At 41.5% G+C, this 27,618-nt stretch overlaps 1 protein-coding gene across 8 annotated transcripts in view; it reads right to left on the reverse strand.

The window, feature by feature from the left end:
* Positions 1-27,618, reverse strand: part of wnk2 (WNK lysine deficient protein kinase 2) — a 172,447-nt gene that overhangs the window by 51,143 nt on the left and 93,686 nt on the right. For 6 of the 8 annotated variants that reach the window (XM_087994277.1, XM_087994278.1, XM_087994276.1 and 3 more), the window contains 8 exons: positions 25,331-25,621; positions 19,531-19,583; positions 16,782-16,947; positions 16,571-16,687; positions 16,264-16,434; positions 14,845-14,875; positions 12,135-12,254; positions 10,573-11,795 (listed from right to left, as the gene is read on the reverse strand). In XM_087994277.1, coding sequence (XP_087850403.1) covers positions 10,573-11,795; positions 12,135-12,254; positions 14,845-14,875; positions 16,264-16,434; positions 16,571-16,687; positions 16,782-16,947; positions 19,531-19,583; positions 25,331-25,621 — 2,172 coding nt within the window. The remainder of the gene's footprint in view (positions 1-10,572; positions 11,796-12,134; positions 12,255-14,844; positions 14,876-16,263; positions 16,435-16,570; positions 16,688-16,781; positions 16,948-19,530; positions 19,584-25,330; positions 25,622-27,618) is intronic. The other 2 variants (XM_087994281.1, XM_087994280.1) reach the window with 1 other exon arrangement.

Raw genomic sequence — 27,618 nt, forward strand, 5'->3', positions numbered from 1 at the left:
TGTATAGTGAACTAAGTTACCTTAAAGAGAGAAGCTAGTGCTGTTGACAGCCCATGAATGTTGGGATAAAAGCCTGAAGAGGCTACCTAAAGGAACATATATTTAAACAGGTATAGAACAGCTCCAGAAATAAGCTATCACAGCTATCCTAGGGAAGCATCCTCCCTGCCAAAACATTGAAGGACAAATGACTAAAACGGATCAAGGTGTTAAGCACAAGGAGTCTGGTGAAGTATCGTGCAAGTGGTACAGAAATGGGGGTGTTTTGGTTACTGTACAAATACTGTTTAGCTTCTTTTCAATTCTTAAAGGAGTCTTAGGAGTCCTGAATATAAAGGAAACCTAACCAGAGCAAAACTGTAATCAATGGGTATCAAAGCAAACTCTCTGTTGGTTGGAGTAATACCTGGCACATAGGAAAGTGTTTGGAGGTCAGTGATCTCAACTCTAGGACATCAATGCTGGAGTCCCTCAGAGTAATGTCCTCAGCCCAAACATCTTCAGCTGCTTCATCAATGAACTTCTCTCCACCATAAGGTCAGAAGTGGAAGTGTTCGCCAATGATTGCACAATGTTCAGCACTATTCATGACTCCAAAGATACTGAAGCAGTCCATTTTCAAATGAAACAAGATCTGGTCAATATGCAAGCTTGGATTGACAAGTGGCATTCATGCCACATAAATGCGCAGCAAAGACCATTTAACCACTGCCCCTCAACATTTAATGGTATTACCATCATTGAATCCCTTAGAGTTACCATTGACCAGAAACTGGACTTGCCACATAAATACAGGGGCTACAAGAGCAGGTCAGAGGTTCGGAATACTGTGATAATTTACTCACCTCCTGAACCCCGAAAGCCTGTCCCCCATCTACAAGGCAGATGCCTGGAATGTAATGGAATACTCTACTTGTCTAGTTAAGTGCAACTCCAACAACACTGAAGTAGTTTGACATTGTCCAGGACAAGGCAGCGCATGCAATCCTTCCACCACCGCTCAGGGCAGTAGTGTGTACAAGAAACAATGCAGAAATTCACTGAAGATCCTTAGACAGCAACTTCCAAACCCAAGATCTTTTCCATCTAGAAAAAGAAGGGCAGCAGACACATAGGAACACTACACCCTGCAAGTTCCCCTCCAAGTCACTCAGCATTCTGACTTGGAAATATATTGCCATTCCTTCACTGGAGCTGGGTCAAAATCCTGAAACTCCCTAAGGGCATTGTGTGCCAAATTACATCATGTGGACTGCAGCAGTTCAAGGCGGCAGTTTACCACCACCTTCTCAAGTGCAACTAGGCTCAGCAAATAAAATTGCTGGCCAACCAGCAACACCCACGACCCACGAGTGAATAAAAGAATGGATTATACTTTGAGCATCTTTAAAATTATTGAATTTATATTATAAGCAGATGAAATAATCCAAACTATTTCACCATTTCTTTTGTAATAAACTTCTGTTTTATTGTTAAAGCAAAATTTACAGCATTGCATACTTACGTTTCAGTGAGAGACCACTTTGTTGAAATCAAACTCAAATCTAAGTGCGTTCATCAAACCAGATTTTTGTCAGTGATCTGATTTAGAATCATAGAATTCCTACATTGTGGAAGTAGGCCATTTGGCTAGAGTCCACACCAATCTCAGAAGAGCATCCTGCCCAGACCCACTCCCCGAACTTATCCCTGTAACCCTCCATTTCCCATGGCTTACACACCTAGCCTGCACAAGTCTGCAAAACTATGGACAATTTACCATGGCTAATTCACCTAACCTGCACACCTTTGGACTGTGGGAGAAAACCAGAGTACCCAGAGGAAACCTATGCAGGCATAAGGGGAATATGAAAACTGCGCAGACAGTTACCCAAGGGTTGAACTGAACTCGAGTCGCTGATCCGGAAGCGCAGCAATGATAACCACTGAGCCAGCGTGCCACCCCTAACTTATCAGGTAACAACATTAGCTGAGATCATTAAAGGTAAATTATAAATAACTCAAATGTATTAATTGTGACATTATAAGTACTGTAGTCAGATTAAATGCTGCAGAGACAAATAACAAGATTTGTCCCTCCCCCGGCATTAGCATTAATTAAATGTTAGTTTATCTTATCTGGTAACAATCATTCCTCTCTATTGGGTTTATGCCCACTATGTATTGAGTGTACACTGGAAGTGCTGTCTTTTGATAAAGATGCTACACCAGGATTCTATGCACTGCTCAGGTGTGTGTAAAAGATTCTATAGCATCATTCTATGACTAGCAGGGAACTTTGCTCCTTCAGCTATTATCACCACCAAAAGTTATTATGGGGATTTTGCTATCAGTGGTGATTAAATATTTCTCATAGTTCATTATGCTCCCAGCAATTCAGACTTTACATGGATTTCAGCGAGAAAAAAATAACTATGGTCATCAGGATATAGCAAAGCACATTCTCGAGGGCAACTCGAATCTGAAAATGTAGTAAGCAAAAGCATATCTCTTTAACCACCCAAAGTGAAGATCCTCTAGAAACAGGTACAGTCTAATAAAGAAATGTAAATCAACTTTTAAAAAAAGTCAAATGAAAGAGGATAACTAATATAGAAATGAAAGTCTGTCTTTATAAAATTGCCAATAATTAATACATGAAGTACTGAGATAACAAAATATTTAAAGTTTAATATTTAGTGCCGGAGAGGCTTGACAGTAATTAAAATTTAAGATACCATTAAAAATTCATTTGCACTTGATTAGATAATATTTTCCTGGCATTTTTGGTGAATAAGTGCATATATACCAAGGGTCAAAATAATATTTTTCCACAAGGACATTAGGCCTTTAAGATGATCCATCATTACAAGTTGATACAAAAGGTGAAGTCACATGGCATCCACAGTACACTGGTAAGATGGATACAGAACTGGCTTAGTCATAGAAGACAGAGGAGAGATGGAAGAGTGTTTCTCAGATTGAGATCTCCAACTAGTGGTATTCTGCAGAAATCAGTACTGTTGTTTGTAACATATATAAGTGATTTGGGGGAGAATGTAGGTGGCCTAATTAGTAAGTTTGTGATGACACAAAGATTGGGTGAGCTGCAGATAGTGTGCAAGATTACCAGAAGATACAGCAGGATATAGATAGGCTAGAGATTTGGGTGCAGAAATGGCAGATGGAGTTTAATCTGCACAAATATGAGGTGATGCACATTGGAATATCTAATGCAGGAGGAAAGCATACAGTAAATGGCAGAACTCTTAATAGCATCAACATAAAGGGTGATCACAGGGGTACAGGTCCAATCCACTCAAATTGGCAACCTAAGTGGAAACGGTGGTCAAGGAGGCATGGCATGCTTGCCTTCATCAATCAGGGCACCAAGTATAAAAATTGGCAAATCATGTTGCAGCTACCAATAACTTTAATTTGGCCACCTTTGGAATATTGTACAGAGTGATGGTTACCGCACTACCAGAAAGATGTGGAAGATTTGGAGAGGGTAAAGAAATAATTTACCAGGATGTTGCCTGGTTTGGGGGTATAAGCAATGAAGAAAGATTGGAAAAACTTGGACTGTTTTCACTTGAACATCAAAGGATGATGGGTGAACTGATAGAAGTTTACAAAGTGATGAGAGATATAAATAGAATCGATAGTCAGAGTCTTTTTCCTGACGTAGATATGTCAATTACTAGTGGAAATAGGTTTAAGGTAAAAGGAAGGAAGACCAAAGGATATGGAAGAGGCAAGCTTTTTTTTGAACAGAAGATGGCAGACAACTGAGGCAGATACCATCGCAAATCTGACAGATGTATGAATAGATAAGGAACAGAAGAATGTGGACAACATAGAGGCAAAGGAGTTTTAGTTCAGAAAGGCATCATGTGTCGGCTTAGTCTTGGTGGGCTGAAGGGCCGGTTCCTGTGCTGTACTCTTTATATTTGTTCATTCCCACTAACTCTGTAATTGGGTGTTGCAGTCACAGTTGCATTACAAATGGGTTTGTGGACTCTCAAAGCAGAAGTATTCAATAATATCCTTAATAACCATCCTTGCTCCAGTAAACAAATTCACAACACGCAAAGAAAGCATTAATATCAACACACTATAGTATTTAAATTGGCATAAGAATATAAACACATTTTAGCAACAATACTTCAAACAATAAAACTGACAGCAATACACAAAAAGCCATAACTGTCAATGCACTTTATACAGACAGGGGAGGTCACTGCTAAACTGTTGCATATTTGTTCCTTGTCACTGTTCAGTATTAAATTATCCAATTGAAGTTCATCATGATAGTAACTTTCACAGAATATACGATTCCTTTGTTGAAAGAGTCGAAATTGCTCTCTCTTTTGTAGTCAGTCAACAGCTCTCTTTTGCTGCTCCTCTCCTTGACCCCATCCCCTCTTCCTCCATGCACCTTACAACTCCATCCCTCTTCCAATCTTTTCTTCTCCTGTGTAGACTCACTTTGCCCCAGCCTCATTGGTTTCACTTCCACCCATCCTCATTTCTGCTACTTCAGATCTGAGTGAAGAGACCTGGAGAGAGAGAGAGGGGATCTACAAAGACATTTAACTGAAACATTGCACCTCAATGCTTAGATTGAGAAGAAAACTTGCCTGTTTATCCAGTCAATGCTTGCAGTTACATTTATTGCTTAGAAATTCTGAATACAAGCAGTTTAGCAGAGATTCAGGCCCATTTAGAAGTTTTATTTTTAACTTTTATTGCAGACACTCCCCACCTCAACATTGCCTGTCCCTCCACCTATTCATGTGCCATCTGCAAACTTAGCAACAATACCCTCAGTTCCTTTGCCCAGGTCATTAGTGTACAAGGTGAATTGTTGTGATCCTAACATTGACACCGGCTGCTATCTGAAAAAGACCCCTTTATCCCCACTCTGTCTTCTGCCAGTCAGCCAATCCTGTATTCATGCCAGCACCTTGATCCTAACACCATGAGCACTTATCTTATTCAGTAGTCTCCTGCATGGCACCTTGTCAAAGGCCTTCTGACTATCCAAATAGATCCACTGGCTCTCTTATGCCTAATTTGCTTATTACCTCCTCAGAGTTCTAACAGGTTTGGTAGGCATCCCCTCCCCTTGATGAAGCCAAGCTGACTCAGCCTTGGTTTTACCATGCACTTCAAAGTATTCTACAATCTCTCCTTTAATAATGGACTCTAAAATCTTAACAATGACAGAGGTTAGACTAATCGATCTGTCATTTCCCATCTTCCGCCTCCCTCTATTCTTAAGCAGGAGTGTTACGTTACTCATATTCCAACCCTCTGGAACCCTCCCTGACTCCAGTGATACCTAAAAAATCACTCCTAATGCTCCCACAATCTGCTCAGCTACCTCCTTCAGAACTCTTGGGTGTGGTCCATGTGGGGTGGATGATTTATCCACCTTCAGATATTTCAACTTTCCCAGCACCTTCTCCCGAGTGATGCCCATGACACTCATTGCTGCCCTAAATATCTTGAAGTTCTTGTTGGCACCTTTCACCAAGGAGACTGATGCAAAGTACCTATTCAGTTCCTCTACAATTTCTTTATTCCCTATTTCAGCTTCTCCAGACTCATTTTCCAGCAGTCCAGTGTCTACCCTTGCCTCACTCTTACCATTGATATATCTAAACAAATTACTAGCCAGATTATTAGCAATATTACCTCTCCCCCCTTACTGTATTTTTAGATAGTCTCTGCTCATTTTTAAGACTTTCTAATTCTGTAACTTCCCAGTAATGTTCATCACATCATATGTTTCTTTTTTTGCTGTTACCCAGTCTGAGCTCCCTGGTTGCCTCATCCTTTGAATATGCTGTTTCTTCCTCGAGATGAATTTCTGCTGTGCCTTCCAAATTACCCTCAGAAACCCGTGCCATTGCCGCTCCATTGTCTTCCCTGCCCGGCTCCCTTTTCAATCAAATCTGTCCAGCTCCTCCCTCATGTCTTTTATATTACCTTTACTCAGCTACAATAACATTACATCTGATTTAAATTTCTTCTCTCAAACTGCAGTGTGAATTCTATCATATTGGTGCCATTGCCCCCTAGAGATTCCTTCACCTTTAGCTCTCTAAGTCTGCCTCATTTCACATGACCAGATTGAGAATTGCCTGTTCCCTAGTGGGCTCTACCATAAATTGCTCCAAAAAAAAAAAAATCTCCTTTTCTTGAGATCTACTACCAACTTAATTTACCTCCTAACTCATTTCCCATTTCTTGAATATGGCTAGGAGGCCTGTACATAACTGTCATCAGTCCTTTTTCTTTTGAAATTCTTCAACTCTAACCACATAGATTCTACTCCTTTTGAAAGTATAATCACTTCTTACTATCAATTTCATTTCATAATAACAAGGCAACCCTACTTCATCTGCCCATCTGCCCGTCATTTTGAGTATCCTTAGATATTTACTGCCAGCCTCGATTCCCTTCTAACCCTGTCTATGCAATAGCCACAACATTGTACACGTCAATTTCAAATCAACATGACAAGCTTGTTTACCTTTCTTTGAATACTGTATGCATTTAAGTACACCACACTCAATCCTGCTTTGAGTCCACCCCTATTCATTGTTGCCCCCAGATCTGCCATGCCTGAAGTTAGATTCCTGAGCATTTTCATATACTCTGTCCTATTTGCTCTGGAAATTTGAATAGCCTCTCCTGTGCCCTCCTCCCATCCTTTAACGTTTTCCATAAGGCAAGCCAGCCTTTGGGACTCTTGATCCTGGTCACAGAAATAATGTTGAATCCCCTGACTATACTATACCCAATTATAACTACATTTCTTTTTTTCTCCTCGTCGTGAATGGCCCTTGTGCCACAGTGCTATGACCTTACTCACCCCATTTTAAGTGTTAGTATTTTAAACACAATTGATAAGTAGAAATGACAGTGCGTCAAGTTTCAGTGAATTTTCTCTGGATCATCACCAAACTGTTAAGACTGCTGGAACTTCATTGCATTTCACTGGACCCACTCTGAAGGAGGGTCACTGGCCTCAAAACAAACTCTGCGTTCTCTTCACAAATGCCACCACAGCTGAGCGTGCGGTAGATAGATGGAGGTGGGGTAACGATGATAGGTCGGACAGAAGGTTGGAGCAGATAGGTGGGAAGGAAGATGGACAGGTAGGACAGATCATGAGGGCAGTGCCAAGTTGGAAAGTTAGAGGATGCCAAGGACTTGCATGTCCTTGGCCGAGTGCCTCCACACCCTAACCACCCAACGCCAGGAGGAAGAACACCTCATCTTCTGCCTTGGGACCTCTATACACATGGCATCAATGTGAACTTCACTAGCTTCCTCATTTCCCTTCCCTCACCATATCCCACTTCCAACCTTCCAACTTGGCACCAACCTCATGACATGTCCATCTTCCTTCCTGCCTATCCACTCCTCCTCTCCGATCTATCACCATTACCCCCGCTTCCATCTAACTATCGCACTCTCAGCTACCTTCCCACCCCCTCCCCAATTTATCTCTCCAGAAAATAGTTTGTGAAGCATTGCCATGGACATTTGCATCTCACTCACATGTACATAATCCTGAAAGATCATATCCTATATGTCAGCAATGACTTAATTCTGTATTATATTCACTATTCATACTGAATGCAGAAATACGTGGTTAGTTTGGTACTCTGACATAAATGCACACTGATGTTAATAGAAGGTTAACACATCACTACCTTCCCAAGAGCAATTGGCAACGGCGAAGAGGATGACCTTGGTAATAATACCACTGCTTGCTCAGTCTCTCGTCCCTCATTTGGTGGCTATTTTTCCTCCTAAGCTGGCACCTTTTGGTTGCACACTGCCTGGGAAGGCAAACTGCCTCCCAAGGGAATAGGAACTCAAGGCTCAGGGGTTCAGACCCTTTACAAAGTAGGAGTTGCAAACTCTTCCACTTTGATCATGTAGGTGTTCTAAGCACGCTCAGCTCGAAGCAGTGCAAAGTCAGGATGTGGCTGAAACCATGGCTGGCTGGATTCTCCTCTCAGGTCCAGTGCCAAAGCTAAAAGCAACGCAACATTGCTGCAGTTGGGTCAGCAAAGACTTTAACCTTTGCTAAAAGGATCTCTAATTGGCTAAGAAAAGGTAACCCATCCTGTGACAATGACTCCCACAGTGACAAATTCCTCATCCTTATTATTTAAAGGTAGTATATAAATACAATACATGGATGCTCAATGGCAAAAGAGCAACTGGATCAGCTACATGGTATTCTTCACCTGCTGGGGAAAAAGAATACCTTCGCACCAACAGTCTCTTCACCTTGTCCGTGAAAACATTCAAAAGCCTGACAGAGATCTTTATGCTTGAATGGCCAGGTGGAATTGACCTTTAATGCCCATCTTTGTCCACAAAGATGATCAATTCTAGGGAACTGTTTCAGACAGTAAGACTCCCACTGGTCAAATATTAAAAGAGTTAGGTATGGCAAGCCCATAGAGACCTTACTGTGAAAACCTCAGATGCAAAAGACAGTCACGTAAGTGCAGATTTTCACTGCTCCTGAGCTGGGTTAGGTCTGTGTTCAAAATTTCAGAATTGAAATGTCAGCCTTTGTCCAGTGTGTGAGGGCACAGTAGAGAATCTTTTTGATGATCCATAAGAAAGCACCCTACCAAAGCTTTCATCCTCAATCCTAATCCCCTACTGAGCCTACAGTCAAACAAGCATTGTTTTCCAAATTCAGATATTGAACCAACAGTACAATTAATTAACAGCGAGGACAGGTAGAACAGTCAACAATGCTGTGCTTAGAGTTTAAAATAAACTTTGTAATGGAAAAAATAATAGAAAGTAGAGATTGGCATTGCAGTAAACGATTAAAGTTCAGGATCTGAGGTCATCCATTTATTCTTTAAATCATCTGGCAGACTAGTGGCTACATTTTGACTTAGGGTATTCTTAACAAACAGGATATCCCTGTGAAATAGACAATATTCCCAACTAGATGACAACATCCAGACAATACCAATCAGTAGGAACTTTACTAATGTAGTCACCATTACATCATGCACTCCCAATTCATGGTATATTTCAGGGAAATGTTCAGGTTGTTTTGCTTGTCGATCATGAAGCAGATTTGAATGCAAGTTATAAATTTGGGGTTGTGAAAGAGAGTAAGAGCTCATGGGCTGATCTTAGTTGTGAGATTTTAGTTCAAGAAAATAAGAAATATCAGGAGTAGGCCGCAAGTCCTTCAAAGTTACCTCAGCATCTAATACAGAACTAACTGATATTCAGTGTCATTATCTCCATTTTCCTGTTCACTCCCATTACCTGTTAAATTGTTGAAACTAAAAACATTTTCTATTTCAACTTAAATTTAATTGACCATAGAACACCCACAATCCCCTGAGAATTCCAAAGAGACACAGTAATTGGAGTGAAGATATTTCTCCTCAGCCCAGTCCTCATTTTGAGATCGGTGAATCTCAGTGTCTACTGTACAAGCTCTTTGAGATCAACTCTTATTTTCTGAATTCCAGAGAGTACAGGCCCATTGACTGACTCTCTTCAATAGTCAAACCTCTCATCCCAGGAATAAATCTACTAAACCTTCTCTGTACTACATACCTGCAATGTAAATATATCCTTCTCTAAATCTTGAGGTCAAAACTGCAGAAAGTACATGAGTGCCATCTCATCAAAGCTCTACATCCCCACAACAAAACTTGTTTCTTATACTTGAATCCCTTTGCAATGAAGAAGATGAACATGCCACTTGTTTATCCAATTCATAACTGTACAAGGAAGACAAAACAATGTTCCCTCTAAGCTGTGCAGTCACAGGGAGGTTTGCACATATCAATGTGCTAACAAATGGCTTCTGTTTTCCAAAAGCTACTGCTGTGCACAGAGGTCTACACAGCAGCAAATGAAATTACAGGGAATATTGTACACCAAATATTTCTAGCCATCAACATCAAGAAAAACACCATTCAAAAAATACTTAGCAGAGATTATTCATTTAATTCATATCAGTTACTGCTTGATTTGAAACTAAAGTATTGCACTTTGGTCTTAAACTGGGATTTTGATTCTGCATCAAATTACCAAAATATTTATCAGTATAATCAATTTTGAGTGCATTAGCAACACTGGAATAAGCGCCCTTTTTTTTTAAAACGACATTCTTCAAAATTTACACGCTAGGCTAATCTTTTAAAATTTGATACCAGCTTAAACAAATGGAGATTTTATTTTATCATTCACATTAAGAATCTGAATAATTATAATATGTAAGCAATCAGTCTTTCAGATTCTTTCAATACCATCTTTCACTCAAGTACAAAAAAACTGGGAGAATACCTCTTCAAAATTGCCATTACAAGTTAGCTTGCAATTTTTCTACCAGTCACAAATTCAAGTAACATTAAGTTTGAAAATTTAATTCTATCTGAACTTTAAGCAATCTACTGGAATTTATTATACAAAATAAACAATACATTTATGCAGTGACAATTTAGAAAATCAAATTTTTAAAATTCAACAGCAAACCAACTTCCAAAAACAAATCAGAAAGTAAACAAGACTTACAGTAATATCAGTGGATCCAGTCTCTAGAGTTGTTGAAGCCAAAATGGAGTCTCCCATTACAGGTAATACTGGTGCTTTCACTTCCTGGTACAGAACTTCTCTAAGAACAACTTGATTAGAAGTTTCTTCAGGCAACTCTGCAGGCAAAGAGTGCAAACTTGGTGGTGACCCCATAATAGGGACTTGGGTTATTGGTAACACAGAATGGATAGGTGCATCTATATTCTTTACATCGTGAACAGAAACAGCCACAGAAAGTGCAGCATTTAGGACTTCACCAAGGGGCTCAGCATAAAGTTCTTCAGTGCAACCCACCTCTCCCAGAGCAGCAGTTTCAGAACACTCTGCAGCAGGATGTGCAGGGAGAATTCCACCAGGTTCTTGATATAATAAAGTGCGTAATTTTTCATCCAGCGTCTTTATTGTACTATCTACAAATTCAATTTTACGTGGTCCTTCACTGTCTGATTCAACCACAACAGAAAGTTGTTGCTGACTGCTAATAATACCAGTCAAAGTAATTGACTGAGACGGCACTTGTGCTGCATATTGCTGGTTAACACCTGGAACTACTTGTGCTGGACTCTGGGGCTGAGAACCCATTGCTGTATTAATGACTGCTCCAGAAATGCAGACAGCTGATTGCATCTGGTTTGCAAAAGGTTGCTGTTTTACAACAGACTTTGGAGTAACGTCAGGAATGCAGGCTGGTAGTACAGACTGGTGCTCCGAGACCACACTACGAATTGGGCTAGGTTCAGAATATTGAGTAGGAAAATTATGCTCTGCTTGGATAGATATTGGTTGGATTGGAATAGGGTGAACATCTGGACAACATGACACATCTACAACCACAGGGGGGCTATAAACCAAATCCAATTGTTCTTCCTCTGACTGCAATGGAACCACAGATGCAGAACAAATTTCTAAATGCTCATGAACTGCAACTTGGCTTTGAAGTGAAATATCCGATCCATTGGAAACAGCAGTATATATGTGGTGACTGCTCTGTTGTGCTTCATTTAGGGTTTTATCCTCTGCTTGGATTGACAGCATAGAAATAAGGGGTGACATTGTTGCTGGTGCAGCTAAATTTGTTGGATGAGTAATATTAGACAGCATTGGTACCAAAGGTGGAGATACATTATGATGACCAGTGATACTATCATTTGTAGCAGATGCTATTGGTTCAACTTGCTCATCATCAATTCCTAGTTCTGCTTCTGAAATAGTGAATACAAAAGGTGTTAGTAATGAAGAATTTTTTTTGCAAATTTAGAAACTAATTATAGACTTGTTTCACATCTATTCATTCAAGTTAAAATTAACTTACAGCAAATAATTAATATTTCAAGTAGCAAAACTAAATTACTATCAGAGCATTAATATGTATCAAATAGGATGTAAAATGTTGAATTATTTTATGGACTTGCACGTGAAACATTTCTATGCCACATTTGTGAAGAACATTCTTCTTTCATTTTTCTCATATTGATAAAATATCAACCTCTGTGCAATTGAAACTAAAACAATCTCCACAGTTATGAAAACTTAAATTATACCCAGAGTAGCAGCTGGCTGCGGCTGAGTTGAATGAATATCTGATGCAGATTCTGACAGGTCTGTTGCAGTATTTTCCACAACTGGACATACAATAAACCATCTTCGGCCCGTATGCAGGACTAATAAAGATTAAACAGTTTATTAGAATTTGCTTGTTCATCACCTTAACATATCACATTATCAAAATATCACTATTTGCTTAATGTTTCAGCTCTTATTTTGTAGATCCTCTCTCACCTCAGAGAAATATGCTAATTGCTACATTACCTGAGTTACCTGAAACAACTTAATATTCTGATGGAGGAATTTTTCTACTATTCATTAATTGAATGTGGGTGCCACTGGCTGGGTCATCAATTATTGACCACCACCCAATACTCAAGAAAGTGATAAGCTGCAAAATGTTGTATTATGACAATGGAATGCTATGCCATTCACTATACAGTGCCTGTTCTAACTTTTTTTTTTAAACGAAATATTCCAGTCAATTTCATCAGAAGTCTCCAATTCAAATGGACTGTTGAATAAACATCTCAGGAAAAATTCAATTTCCACGCAATTCCTTTATGGTATGCTAAACTGGAGACTCCACAGGGTCTCCATACATAACTCCTAACCCCTCTGGAATAACTATGTCCAGCAAAGAAAACATTCTGTTGTAACCAAAGCCACCTCTCTTTGCCCCTCTTTTCACTTCTCGACAGTCAACATTGGTGTTTCTCTAGGTTCTATCCTTGGCACTTCAACTTTATCTGCATGCTGACAATTGGAGACATCATCCAAAATCATAGCAAAGATTTCAATCTGTACAATGATGACATCCAACTCTACTTCTCCTCTTCTCTTTAAAATTGACAGTTTGCCTGATATCCAGTATAAATGAGCGGGAATTGTCTAAAATTAAATTGTGGAAAAGCAGAAGTCATCAACTTTCGTCCCAGTCACAAAGTTGTTTCTTCACCCCTCCATCGTGACTGTATCAGGCCGGTTATAATCTTGGTGCTATATTTGACATCCATGAGCTTCCAACCATACATCTACACCATTGCAAAGATCACCTAGTCCTACATTGCTGGACTTCAATCTTGCCTCGGCTTACTGGCTTCTGAAACAATCAACTTTGGTTCTGTTATTTCTGGCCTTATTTCAGTACCCACCCAGAATATCCCTGACAACAATTGTTGCAACCAAGGTTATTCAAAATTTGCTGTCCATACTATCTTGCACCAAGTCCCATTTACCCATCCTCATCACATGTGCTCTCCAATACCAGTTTCTTGTCCAGCCTCAATCTTGGTATTTTCATTTGCGTTTTTCAATTCCTTCATGGCCTTGTTTCACCTTTGATTAGATTAGATTAGATTCCCTACAGTGTGGAAACAGCCCCTTCGGCCCAACAAGTCCATGCCGACTCTCTGAAGAGTAACCTACCATTTCCCTCTGACTAATGCACCTAACACTATGGGCAATTTAGCATGGCCAATTCACCTGACCTGCACATCTTTGTGACTGTGAGGAAACTGGAGCACCTGGAGGAAACACAGACAAGGGGAGAATTTGCAAACTTCACACAGACAGTCGCCTGAGGCTAGAATTGAACCTGGTACCCTGGTGCTGAGAGGCAGCAGTGCTAACCACTGAACCACCGTGCCGCCCCTTTGCATTGTCCTTTAGCCTTACAAATTTACTAGATTGTAGCAATCCGCAAATTGTAACCAATTGAGTATTCCTGATTTTAATCATTTGCTGACCGTGCCTTCAGCAATTTATGTCCCAGCCTCTGGAATTCACTCCTTTCATCCCTCCACCTCCTTTATTTGCTTTAAGTCATTCCTTATAAAGTCTTGGTAAAGTTTTTGTCACCTGGCTTAATACCTCTTCAATCAATCAATGTGAAATTTTGTGACTTTATGCTCCTGTGAAGCACCTCAGGATGACTGCATTTTTTTTGTGCCTTTTAACACAATCTGTTCATCTTGCTATTGTTGCCTAATCATGGAACACTTCAGAACCATACTGACTGTACTCAAAAAGTGAATGGTTCTGTAAAAGGATTTATTGAAATCAATTTTTAGGCAAAAATGTAGGGAGTCAATTTGTACACAAGTAATCTGTTCAGGAGACTGAAATTCATGCAAGGTCTTAGAAACTACCAATAGTGACTATACATCAGTAGCTGTTGGATCTGTAATTAGATTAGATTACTTACTGTGTGGAAACAGGCCCTTCAGCTCAACAAGTCCACACCGACCCTCCAAACAGCAACCCACCCAGACCCATTCCCCTACATTTACCTCTTCACCTAACACTACAGGTAATTCACCTAATCTGCACTTCTTTGGACTGTGGGAGGAAACCGGAGCAGCCGGAGGAAACCCACGCAGAGATGGGGAGAATGTGCAAACTCCACACAGACAGTTGCCCAAGGCGGGAATTGAACCCAGGTCTCTGGCGCTGAGGGGCAACAGTGCTAACCACTGTGCCGCCCACAGTTCTGTGCTTAGTGTAGAACTGCCCTCCCAGGACATTTATTTCAAACAGTTTACATGGAAAATACGCAATTGTGAAAAAGACTCAATAGACCATTCCCACCAAACTTTCTCTGAAAGTTAGGATAAAGTAGATGAAAATTAAGGATTTGTGCTCCGAAGGTCTGGGTCAAGTTAAAAAACAAGATATTACTCAAGTACAGGGCTTAACATTCCTTACCATTCTGTTGAGATTGTAGAGATACTGGCATCTGCAGATGACAGAAAAAAATGGGACAATTAGATTGGAATACGACCATTCAAGCCTAGTCCACCATTTAATAAGGTCATGGAAGATTTGGCAGTGGTCTCAACCACATTTTGCTGTTTGTGACTTATATTCCTTGAACTTGTCTATCCAAAATTTATCTAACTCTGCTTTGAATAAATTCTGACTCAACCTGCACTGCTTTCATGTGAAGAACACAATGTAAGAACATTCCTTGCAGGGTGGCAGGGGCGGCGGCGTTCATTAATTTTTGCAAAGATGCAGTTCTAAATCTTGATTTTTTTTTAAGGGATTCCTTTAATATTTATAAGGAAGGTAAATCGACTTTTTTCCAGGAATGTTGTTGGTGATCCTTTTAGAATGCTGTTGATAGTGAAGGCGGCGCTTGGCATGCTTTCCTTTATTGGTTAGAGTATTGAGTTGGGAGTCATGTTGTGGCTGTACAGGACATTGGTTAGACCACTTTTGGAATATTGCGTGCAATTCTGGCCTCCTTCCTATCGGAAAGATGTTGTGAAACTTGAAAAGGTTCAGAAAAGATTTACAAGGATGTTGCCAGGGTTGGAGGATTTGAGCTATAGGGAGAGGCTGAACAGGCTGGGGCTGTTTTCCCTGGAGCATTGGAGACTGAGGGGTGACCTTACAGAGGTTTATAAAAAATCATGTGGGGCATGGATAGGATAAATAGACAAGGCCTTTTCCCTGGGGTGGGGGCATCGGTTTAGGGTGAGAGCGGAAAGAAAAATATCAGAGAGACCTAAGGGGCAACTTTTTCACGCAGAGGGTGGTACGTGTATGGAATGAGCTACCATACACTGAGGAAGTGGATAGTACAATTGCATCATTTAAAAGGCATCTGGATGGGTATATGAATAGGAAAGGTTTGGAGGAATATGGGCCGGGTGCTGGCAGGTGGGACTAGATTGGGTTGGGATATCTGGTTGGCTTGGACACATGCTGTACATCTCTATGATTCTATGATAGTTTCAGAATGCTGCAAATTGCCTCAGCCGATGGTGATATCGGTCACAGCTGTCAAAGCAGGAGTAGAGTTTTCAGAGCAAGTTATTGCATTGGATTGCCTGAAGTTTCCTCAGTGAGCTGGAAGTTGTTAATTATAAGATTTATTTTCATTTTATAATTAGAAATATCAACCAAGGAAAATCTTCAAGAGCAAGCTGTATAATTATAACACTGTTGTTTTCATACAGCATGGCAAAGAAATGTGCTGAGTGGCACTTCAATTATTTGATGAGTTTACTAGTCAATCACCAGATATCCATTTACTAATCATATAGGCCAGAGAAGTCAAATGTTATGACTTAACTATTCATAGTTAAATGAGAAACCATGAGTATAACAAGTTAATACCTGACCCTCAATCTCAGACTTTCCAGCAACCTCTTGTATATTTGTACTATGAATGCAGCCACTTTCTCCATCTGTTTCTTCTGTGAGCATATCCTCTGCTTTGTCCATTATATCTTTCATCTGTTCAATGAAAATCTCCTTCTCCATTTCTAGTATAAAATCATTCTCTACCTAATAAATAAATTACAAAACACCTTTTAAGAAGTACTTATTTCATCAAAATGAAAAGACAGAATGTGTTCAATTATACTTAAATAATTGAAATCAAATGTTCATCGATTCTTTTAAAGTATAAAATTAAACTTACCATATAACTTGCTATTTCATCTGGAGCGTCACCATCCAAATCAAACCTAAAGGTGACCATTTTGTGATTGTGAGTTTCCAGTTGGCATTCAACCATCTTATCTCCCACATTTGACACCTGTAAGAAATTGAATATCAGTTATGCATTTAAGATAATGTAAGCTACCAACTGGCAGACCAGGCTTTTACACAAAACATTTTCAAATACTCACATTAAGAAGAGTCAGCTTTGGCTTACTGGCCTTTTCCTGACGTGACCGAGTACGTGTAGACCTCTTATGATGCTTTCGTGAACTTTTGTTCTCCTGTCTCCCGCTGGCATGAATTCCTTCATAACCATCACTCATCTCTTTGCCTGAAGCAGCATCAGAACATATACTGTTCGGAGAAAATGGATCACAATATTGTAATGCATTAAAGCCAAGTGCATAGCAGAAAAATAAATCTAATCCCAGATTTCACTATTCTTATCTTATTTATGAAAAACCCACTTATATTCTTCTTTAGAAGGGAAGTCAATATACTAGCCCATCACAATAACATAGATTAAGATACTGGCATCCTTCTGCAGGGAAACATGAAACATTTTCTGTTTTTTTTGTCAGACAGCTCTTTGATATACCAATAGGAATAACTATCACACTGAACACAATACTAGTGAGAACATCAGCCTGAAAACTGATGTGTAACTTTGCAAATGCAACTGGTTTTTTCAAGTATTGTTGAACAAATTGCATCCTTGGTTTTTCCAAGGATTATGGAATCATACAGCATGTAAACAGAGCCTTTGGTCAAACTCGCCCATGTCGACCAAGTTTCCCAAACTAAACGAGTCCCACATGCCTACATTTGGCCCATATCCTTCTACATCTTTCCTATTCATGTACCTGTGCAAATGTCTTAAATGACGTAATTGTACCCGGATCTATCACTTCCTCTGGCAGCTCATTCAATAAACAAACCACCCTATGCATGAAAAAGTTGCGAGTTAAATCCCTTTTAAATCTTTCCCCATCTCATCTTAAAATTCTGCCCTCGAGTGTTGAAGTCCCAGCTTATCCAACCTTTCCTTATAACTCAAATCCTTGGAAATATTTTCTGCACCTTCTCCAAATTAAAAATATCTTTCAGAGAGAAGGACACACAGAACTACACAGTACTCCAAAAGTGGACTCATCAGCATCCTTGACAACCACATGACATCTGAACTCCTCAACTCAGTGGTCTGAGCAATGAAGGCAACAATGCCAATCGGCTGCTTTATCACTCTTATCGACCCATGATACAACTTTCAATGAACTATGTACCTGAACCCCTAGGTGTCTCTGTTCCAGATCATCATTCAGGGCCCGAACATTAACTGTACAAGTCTTGCCCTTGTTAATCTTGCCAAAATGCAGCACCTCACATTTATTCAAATTAAACTCCATCTGCCACTCCTCAGCCCATGCTCAATTGATCAAGATCACTTTGTAATCTTAGATAACCTTCATCACTGCCTACCATCAATTTTGGTGGCATCCTCTAACTCACTTACCACACTTCCTAGATTTTCATCTAAATTGTTAATTGAAAGGTAATCAAGAGAATTTTCACCTTGTTCACATCCGATCTAAAACTGAAATAGCATAGAGTCATAGTGATGTACAGCATGGAAGCAGACCCTCCGGTCCAACCTGTCCATGTGAAACAGATATTCCAACCCAATCTAGTCCCACCATATCCCTCCAAACCCTTCCTATTCATATACCCATCCAAATGCCTCTTAAATGTTGCAATTGTACCAGCCTCCACCACAACCTCTGGCAGCTCATTCTATACACGTATCACCCTCTGCATGAAAAAGACATGGGCAAGTTGTCTCTTTTATATCTTTCCACCCTCACCCTAAACTTATGCCCTCTAGTTCTGGACTCCCCAACCCCAGGGAAAAGACTTTGTCGATTTATCCTATCTATGCCCCTCATAATTTTGTAAACCTCCATAAGGTCACCCCTCAGCCTCTGACGCTCCAGGGAAAACAGCCCCAGCCTGTTCAGCCTCTCCCTGTAGCTCAAATCCTCCAACCCTGGCAACACCCTTGTAAATCTTTTCTGAACCCTTTCAAATTTCACACCATCTTTCCGATAGGAAGGAGACCAGAATTGCACGCAATATTCCAACAGTGGCCTAACCAATGTCCTGTACAGCCGCAACATGACCTCCCAACTCCTGTACTCAATACTCTGACCAATAAAGGAAAGCATACCAAACGCCTTCTTCACTATCCTATCTACCTGCGACTCTACTTTCAAGGAGCTATGAACTTGCACTCCAAGGTCTCTTTGTTCAGCAACACTCCCTAGATCTTACCATTAAGTGTATAAGTCCTGCTAAGATTTGCTTTCCCAAAATATAGCACCTCACATTTATCATGAATTAAACTCCATCTGCCACTTCTCAGCCCATTGGCCCGTTTGGTCCAGATCCTGTTGTAATCTGAGGTAACCCTCTTTGCTGTCCACTACACCTCCATTGTTGGTGTCATCTGCAAACTTACTAATTGTACTTCTTATGCTCGCATCCAAATCATTTATGTAAGTGACAAAAAGTAGAGGACCCAGCATCGATCCTTGTGGCACTCCACTGGTCACAGGCCTCCAGTCTGGAAAACAACCCTCCACCACCTCTGTCTTCTACCTTTGAGCCAGTTCTGTATCCAAATGGCTAGTTCTCCCTGTATTCCATGAGATCTAACCTTGCTAATCAGTCTCCCATGGGGAACCTTGTCGAACACCTTACTGAAGTCCATATAAATCACATCTACTGTTCTGTCCTCATCAATCTTCTTTGTTACTTCTTCAAAAAACTCAATCAAGTTTGTGAGACATGATTTCCCACCCAGAAAGCCATGCAATTTGAGAATAAATTGTTCAAACTCTTTAAAAGATTTAATGTTACAGTGGATAGTACATTACTTACTTATCGTAACAGCCACATGTTGTTGTCTGTTTATCTTGCTGAGGATGACTGTCCTGTTTATACAAACAAACTTTTAATGAAACAATTAGAGCATTTTCAGAATCAAAAACATGCCTAGTAGTTTTACCTTAAGATGTTTAAAAAAAACATTGAAGCTTGTGATTAGTTATGATTCTACAATCCTGTTAAAATCCAAACAAAGAAAACAAATAGAAGACCAAATCATTACATGAAACAAGTAGTATCTTTCATCAGGAAGGCTATAAGTATTAAATAGATACTTCTCTATGGGAGCAAGGATCTAAAAAATGGGAAATTGCAAAACCCACTTGGATCTACAAGCAACAGATCATTACTTCCTTTCTTAGTTAAGTAGCAATAAAAAAAAAAGCAGCATTCAAAGTGGAACTGGTGTATATACAGAAGAGAGTATTGTCTACTTATATCACTGGATTAACCAGAAATAATTGCTCAAGTGTTATATAAAATGCAGCTGCGCAAGGTGGTTCAAGGGGGTTGGGATAACATATTAGCATCAATAAAGGAGTAGTTAAAGGATAGAAAGCATAATAGGAATTAATGGGTCTCTGTATTTTAAGTTGTCCACAGGATGTAGGTATCACTGTGCAAGCAATATTATTGTTGATTCCTAACTATTTGAGGCTGGTACTGAGCCACCTTCTTGAACCACAATATCTATGAAGGTAAGTACACTTACAGTGCTAGTAAGGAAGGAAGTTCAGGATTTTGACCCAGTGACAGTAAATAAATCAAGATACAGTCCCAAGTCAGAATAATATGGGGCACTTGTCGGTGAAGTTCACTTGCATGTGTGACCAGACCTTCTAAGCAGTAGAGATTACAGGTTTGGAATATCTTATGCAAGGAACTGTGCTAATTTACAGAATGCATCGTGTATACGGTCCATACTGTTACTACCTTGTGTCAGTATTGAACGTAGTACCAATCAAAAAGGATATTTTGTCCTGGATGGTGCTGAGCTTTTTGAGTATTGTTAAAGCTGCACATTCCCAGACAGGTAGACAGCATTACATCATATTCCCAGTTAGTTGGTGAATTAGCTCCCTCAAAATTCTTAATCTCCTTGGCCATGAGATTTCAGAATGTGGCTGAAAACAATTCTGCTGCAGTTCATGGGCTACAGCACTACATGGATACCCAGTTTTAAGTTGAGATCTCTTTGAAACATATCCCATTTAGCAAGGTGGCAGCCATACATCATCATGAAGGGTATCGATAAAGCGTGGCACCGGAAAAAACACAGGTCAGGTCAGGCGGCACTGAGGAGCAGGAATGTCTGGGCACATCCCTCCATCTGGATTCCCAAGGGGGAAGGAGGCTGAGAAATAAATGGGGGTGGGGAGAGAGTGGGGGAAAAGATAGGTGGGATGGCGATTGGTGGATGCAGGTAGGTGGTGATTAAGGTCAGTGGGAGAGGTGGAACAGATAGGTGGAAAGGAAGATGGACAGGTGGAAGATGATGCTGAAAACAAACAAAAACAGAAATTGCTGGAAAACCTAGCAGGTCTGGCAGCATCCAACCAAAGTCAGGGGCAGGGAATGGCGAGAGAGGAGAGGGCGAGGGAGAAGGGGGAAAGACGTGTACTCCCAGAGGAATTTTTTTCTCATGAGCCTGTCCTGTCACTGGGCCAAGACACACTGGGTCAAAATCCTGAACTTCCTTCCTTACTAGCACTGTAAGTGTCCTATTTTGTAGGACACAGCCATACTCTTCGAATTTGCATAGCTTGACTAGCCTGAGATATATCTCTCCTAATTTTGGAAAGACTCCAGGAGTTGAGTAAGGCAGACTTGGCAGAGTTAATAGGGCTGAGTTTGTTGCTGTTTTTGGTGCAGAAGTCAATGGTAGTGGACTGTCCAGTTTCATTGCCCTTCAACTTTGCAGATGCTTCATACTTCAAAGGGAATTATGAATCAACCACATTGCTGAGTGCCTAGAGTTACATGTAGGCAAGACCAAGTAAGAACGGCAGATTTCCTTTCTTAAGTAATATTAGTCAAAATTAGAGATATGTTTCTTTCCAACTTCTGACAATATGGTGACGATTACCCTGAAACTTGTTTTGAACTCCAGATTTATTCACTGAATTTAAAATTGCCCAACTGTCGTGGTGGATTTGAATCAATGTTCCCAGTGCATTTGATCTGGTTTTTGGATTCCTAGACAAGTGATAGCACCACCATCTCCCCAACAGTGGCAGAGTGGTATTGGTGGAACACAAATGGATCGGTACTGAGGCCTCAGCTATTTATAGTTATAACTAAGATAAAGGGCCAACAGCTTATACCAGTCTGTTGATGAAAGTAAGTGATGAGAACACAATCCAAAGGATTTCTGTAGGTTGAGTGAGAGGGAGTAGAGGTGACAAATGAAATTTAACGTGTGGAAATATGGCTAGCAGAGTGGAAAATTAGATGGCTTTTAAAAAGTAAGAAAACCATTAAGTTTGCTGGCCAGAGGGATGTGATGGCACAAAAGTTAATATGCAGGTATGGCAAGCAGTTAGAAATAAATGGTATGTTGATGTTTATTGTGAAGGGTTTGGAGTACAAGAGCAAGGAAGCTTTGGTGTAATTGTACAGGATTTGAATGAGGTAACAAATGGAGCACTTTGTACACATTTTATCTCCATACCCAAGGAAAGGTATACTTTGCCTTAGAGATGGTACAACGATTGTTGTTTGATTGATTTCTAGGATGAGAGAGTTATTCTATGAGGCAAAATAAGTAGAATGGCCTAAAACTTCCTACGGCCAGATAGCTGGTAGAGCAGGTAAAAACAATGACTGCAGATGCTGGAAACCAGATTCTGGATTAGTGGTGCTGGAAGAGCACAGCAGTTCAGACAGCATCCGAGGAGCTTCGAAATCGACGTTTCGGGCAAAAGCCCTTCATCAGGAATAAAGGCAGTGAGCCTGAAGCATGGAGAGATAAGCTAGAGGAGAGTGGGGGTGGGGAGAAAGTAGCATAGAGTACAATGGGTGAGTGGGGGAGGGGATGAAGGTGATAGGTCAGGGAGGAGAAGGTGGCGTGGATAGGTGGAAAAGGAGATAGGCAGGTAGGACAAGTCATGGGGACAGTGCTGAGCTGGAAGTTTGGAACTAGGGTGAGGTGGGGGAAGGGGAAAATGAGGAAACTGTTGAAGTCCACATTGATGCCCTGGGGTTGAAGACGTGTTCCGAGGTGGAAGATGAGGCGTTCTTCCTCCAGGTGTCTGGTGGTGAGGGAGCGGCGAAGGAGGCCCAGGACCTCCATGTCCTCGGCAGAGTGGGAGGGGGAGTTGAAATGTTGGGCCACGGGGTGGTGTGGTCGATTGGTGCGTGTGTCCTGGAGATGTTCCCTAAAGCGCTCTGATAGGAGGCGCCCAGTCTCCCCAATGTAGAGGAGACCGCATCGGGAGCAACGGATACAATAAATGATATTAGTGGATGTGCAAGTAAAACTTTGATGGATGTGGAAGGCTCCTTTAGGGCCTTGGATAGAGGTGAGGGAGGAGGTGTGGGCGCAGGTTTTACAGTTCCTGCGGTGGCAGGGGAAAGTGCCAGGATGGGAGGGTGGATTGTAGGGGGGCGTGGACCTGACCAGGTAGTCACGGAGGGAACTGTCTTTGCGGAAGGCGGAAAGGGGTGGGGAGGGAAATATATTCCTGGTGGTGGGGTCTGTTTGGAGGTGGCGGAAATGTCGGCGGATGATTTGGTTTATGCGAAGGTTGGTAGGGTGGAAGGTGAGCACCAGGGGCGTTCTGTCATTGTTTCGGTTGGAGGGGTGGGGTCTGAGGGCGGAGGTGCGGGATGTGGACGAGATGCATTGGAGGACATCTTTAACCACGTGGGAAGGGAAATTGCGGTCTCTAAAGGAGGAGGCCATCTGGTGTGTTCTGTGCTGGAACTGGTCCTCCTGGGAGCAGATACGGCGGAGGAATTGGGAATACGGGATGGCATTTTTGCAAGAGGTAGGGTGGGAAGAGGTGTAATCCAGGTAGCTGTGGGAGTCGGTGGGTTTGTAAAAAATGTCAGTGTCAAGTCGGTCATCATTAATGGAGATGGAGAGGTCCAGGAAGAGGAGGGAGGTGTCAGAGATGGTCCAGGTAAATGTAAGGTCAGGGTGGAATATGTTGGTGAAGTTGATGAATTGCTCAACCTCCTCGCGGGAGCACGAGGTGGCGCCAATGCAGTCATGAATGTAGCGGAGGAAGAGGTGGGGAGTTGTGCCGGTGTAATTACGGAAGATCAACTGCTCTACGTAGCCAACAAAGATGGCCTCCTTCTTTAAAGACCGCAATTTCCCTTCCCACATGGTTAAAGATGCCCTCCAACGCATCTCGCCCACATCCCGCACCTCCGCCCTCAGACCCCACCCTTCCAACCGTAACAAGGACAGAACGCCCCTGGTGCTCACCTTCCACCCAACCAACCTTCGCATAAACCAAATCATCCGCCGACATTTCCGCCACCTCCAAACAGACCCCACCACCAGGAATATATTTCCCTCCCCACCCCTTTCCGCCTTCCGCAAAGACCGTTTCCTCCGTGACTACCTGGGTCAGGTCCATGCCCCCCCTACAACCCACCCTCCCATCCTGGCACTTTCCCCTGCCACCGCAGGAACTATAAAACCTGCGCCCACACCTCCTCCACACCTCTATCCAAGGCCCTAAAGGAGCCTTCCACATCCATCAAAGTTTTACTTGCACATCCACTAATATCATTTATTGTATCCGTTGCTCCCGATGCGGTCTCCTCTACATTGGGGAGACTGGGCGCCTCCTATCAGAGCGCTTTAGGGAACATCTCCGGTACACCTGCACCAATCAACCACACCGCCCCGTGGCCCAACATTTCAACTCCCCCTCCCACTCTGCCGAGGACATGGAGGTCCTGGGACTCCTTCACCGCCACTCCCTCACCACCAGACGCCTGGAGGAAGAACGCCTCATTTTCCGCCTCAGAACACTTCAACCCCAGGGCATCAATGTGGACTTCAACAGTTTCCTCATTTCCCCTTCCCCCACCTCACCCTAGTTCCAAATTTCCAGCTCAGCACTGTCCCCATGACTTGTCCGGACTTGTCCTACCTGCCTATCTCCTTTTCCACCTATCCACTCCACCCTCTCCTCCTTGACCTATCACCTTCATCCCCTCCCCCACTCACCCATTGTACTCTATGCTACTTTCTCCCCACCCCCATCCTCCTCTAGCTTATCTCTCCACCCTTCAGGCTCACTGCCTTTATTCCTGATGAAGGGCTTTTGCCCGAAATGTCGATTTCGAAGCTCCTTAGATGCTGCCTGAACTGCTGTGCTCTTCCAGCACCAATAATCCAGAAGCTGGTAGAGCAGTACATACTGGAGTTGTGCTCCATAAAACTGCAGACGCAGCAGATATCATGTGAAATGCTCAAGAAATTCAAATTTCCAGCAAGCAATTACCCTGCATCTGGAACCTCCATCCAAAGCCACTACCGTCTGACAATGGTTACATGGTTGCTGTTAGGCTATCTTTTTATTCCAGATTTTTACAGAATTAAAACCCATGTCCCCGACATTAGGGGTTCTGGATTACAATCCAGTGACTTTAACCAGACACCACTCCCCCACCCAATTAATTAATGTTCCTGAATAACTATTAAGCTGACCACCCATTTACCACATGCCATCCACACTCTGCAGGCTTGAGAAGTGGCCTACTTGAGTTCCCATGTCTTATATTCTGAAATATCTAACTTTATATTGTTTTTTTCCAACAAATGTAGACATACGCTTTGAGCATCAGTGGAGATCTGCTTAGTTGCCAAGGGAGTATCTTTGTTCTGTTGGTTTAACGACTGAGGAATATTGACTTGAACTGGCATTGTTTGTTGCATTGAATGTGGGACACCACTGGATTGCACTTGTATTCGTTGCTCGGTGATGGTACCAGTTTCTGGAACAGTTTCAGCAAGAGGTGATGGCAAAACTAAATGCTGCATTGGCACAATTGATATCTGATGCCTTTGTGGTGGAGTTCCTATTTCAATCGAATAGTGAACTGAAACTTGTGGAATGCTCACCTGCAAATAAGTTTCATTTTTAATTAGTCAATGTATTTCAACAATGATATACATGATCTGAGGTTATATATTTTGTTAAATAAACATGTTACAAAATCACACAAATTAATTTAGAATCTAGCTGAAAGTAGTAACATCTAGTAACATCAGAATGCATTTAAAGTCTCAGTCAAAATAAACATACTTATTTATCTCCAATTTTGTCATTTTACATAATATTGCCATTAAAAACAAAGGTGGTCTGGTTTCAAATTTTTTTTTCAAATTTCCACATAGCTTTACATGATTTTTTGATAATATCTCACCTTGAACCTCTTAGATCACCATATTGGTTTCCATAAGGTGCCCATTAATTTGAGAAACAGTTGTCTTCTTTAAATTTATTCTTCATTTTTGTGTGCACAATCAGCATGCATTTCACATCCTTCAACAAGGTGATGGGTTAGCTACCGAGTTGAACAGGCATGTATGTGGTACTCCCACAATGCTGTTAGGTTCCAGTATTTTGACTAGATGACAATGAATAAATGGTAGATTACTTCCATAATCAGGATTCCTTATGTCTGGAAGGGAACTTGGAGGTGGCAGTGTTGCCTTGCAATTGTTGCCTTTTTTCTTCTCAGTTTGTTGGTTTGGGGAAATGCCATCAAAGGCAACTTGGCAAATTGCTGCAGCCTATTTTGTCCTGGATGGTGAAGAGGTCTGAGTGACATTGGTGCTGCGCTCAGTCACACGCGTAATCAATTGGCAATCATTGTGCCTTGTCTTTGGAGGAAAGGCTTTGTGGAGTGTAGGGGGAATGCAGCTTCTGACCTCCTGTTAGGCACAGTATTTACATGGTTGGCCAAGTTAAGTTTCTGGTCAAGGAATTTCAGATGCAGCTATCCATGACAGCTGTCAAATGCAGTTTGTAACCTCATGGTCCAGCATATCCTCCACGCTACCATCATCAAACTGCAGATAACTCTGGCTCAATAAAAACGGCCACCAGACATATCTAAAAATTAGCTGTTTGCCTGGTGAAGGTACAACACAGCACCACTTGCATGTCAAACAACATAAGCAGTACACATTAGAGGGGGCTAAGAAATCCCACAAACAAAAGATCAGATTCAGGCTCTGCAGTCCTGGAACATACAAGTCTTGTGGTGGGCAATTAAACACCACACAAGAAAAGGTGGGTCCACAAATATCCCCATCCTCAATGACAGGGATGAACAGCACATCAGTGCAAAAGCAGAGGCTGAACCCCTGGCAGTAATATTTAGCCACATATGTGAAGTGAATAATCTATCTCTGCCTCCCTCAAAAGTCCCCAGCATAACAGATGCCTGCTTGGAGCCAATACAACTCACTCCACGTGATATCAAGAAACAGTTAAAGGCACTGAATACTGCAAAGGCTTTCAGTACCAACAATATTCCAGCATTAGCACTGTTGACATGCTCCAGAATTTGCTGTGGCTCTTGCCAAGGTGTTCTGGTATAGCTACAACACCCAGGACTATGGAAAATAGCCTAGATATGTTAGATATACAAAAAGCAGCACAAAGCCAACCTGACCAATTACTGACAGTCAGTCTACTCTCAATCATGTGTCAAATAGTGGAAGTAGTCATCAACAGTCCTATTAAGTAACTGCTGCTTAGAAATAACCTGTTCACTGACACTCCGTTTCGGCTACTCAGCTTTTGACCTCATTACATACTTCGTTCAAACATGGACAAAAAGAAAAGTGATGTCTACAGATGAATTGAAAGTGACTGCTCTTGACATCAAGAGAACACTTGACTGAATGCAGCATCAAGAAGTCACAGCAAAACTACAGTCATTGGGAATCAGAGGGAAAGCTCTCCACTGTTGGTGTCATACCTAGCATAAGGGAGATGGTTGTGGTGATTAGAATTCAGTCATTCCAGTTCCAGAACAACTTGGTAGGAATTCCTCAAAGTAAAATCCTAGACTCAACCATCTTCAGTTGCTTCATCAATTACCTCA

This window comes from Chiloscyllium plagiosum, unplaced genomic scaffold, assembly GCF_037043375.1.
Source record: "Chiloscyllium plagiosum isolate Xiang-an unplaced genomic scaffold, Cpla_swu_hap1 HiC_scaffold_14, whole genome shotgun sequence".
Classification (NCBI taxonomy): Eukaryota; Metazoa; Chordata; class Chondrichthyes; order Orectolobiformes; family Hemiscylliidae; genus Chiloscyllium; species Chiloscyllium plagiosum.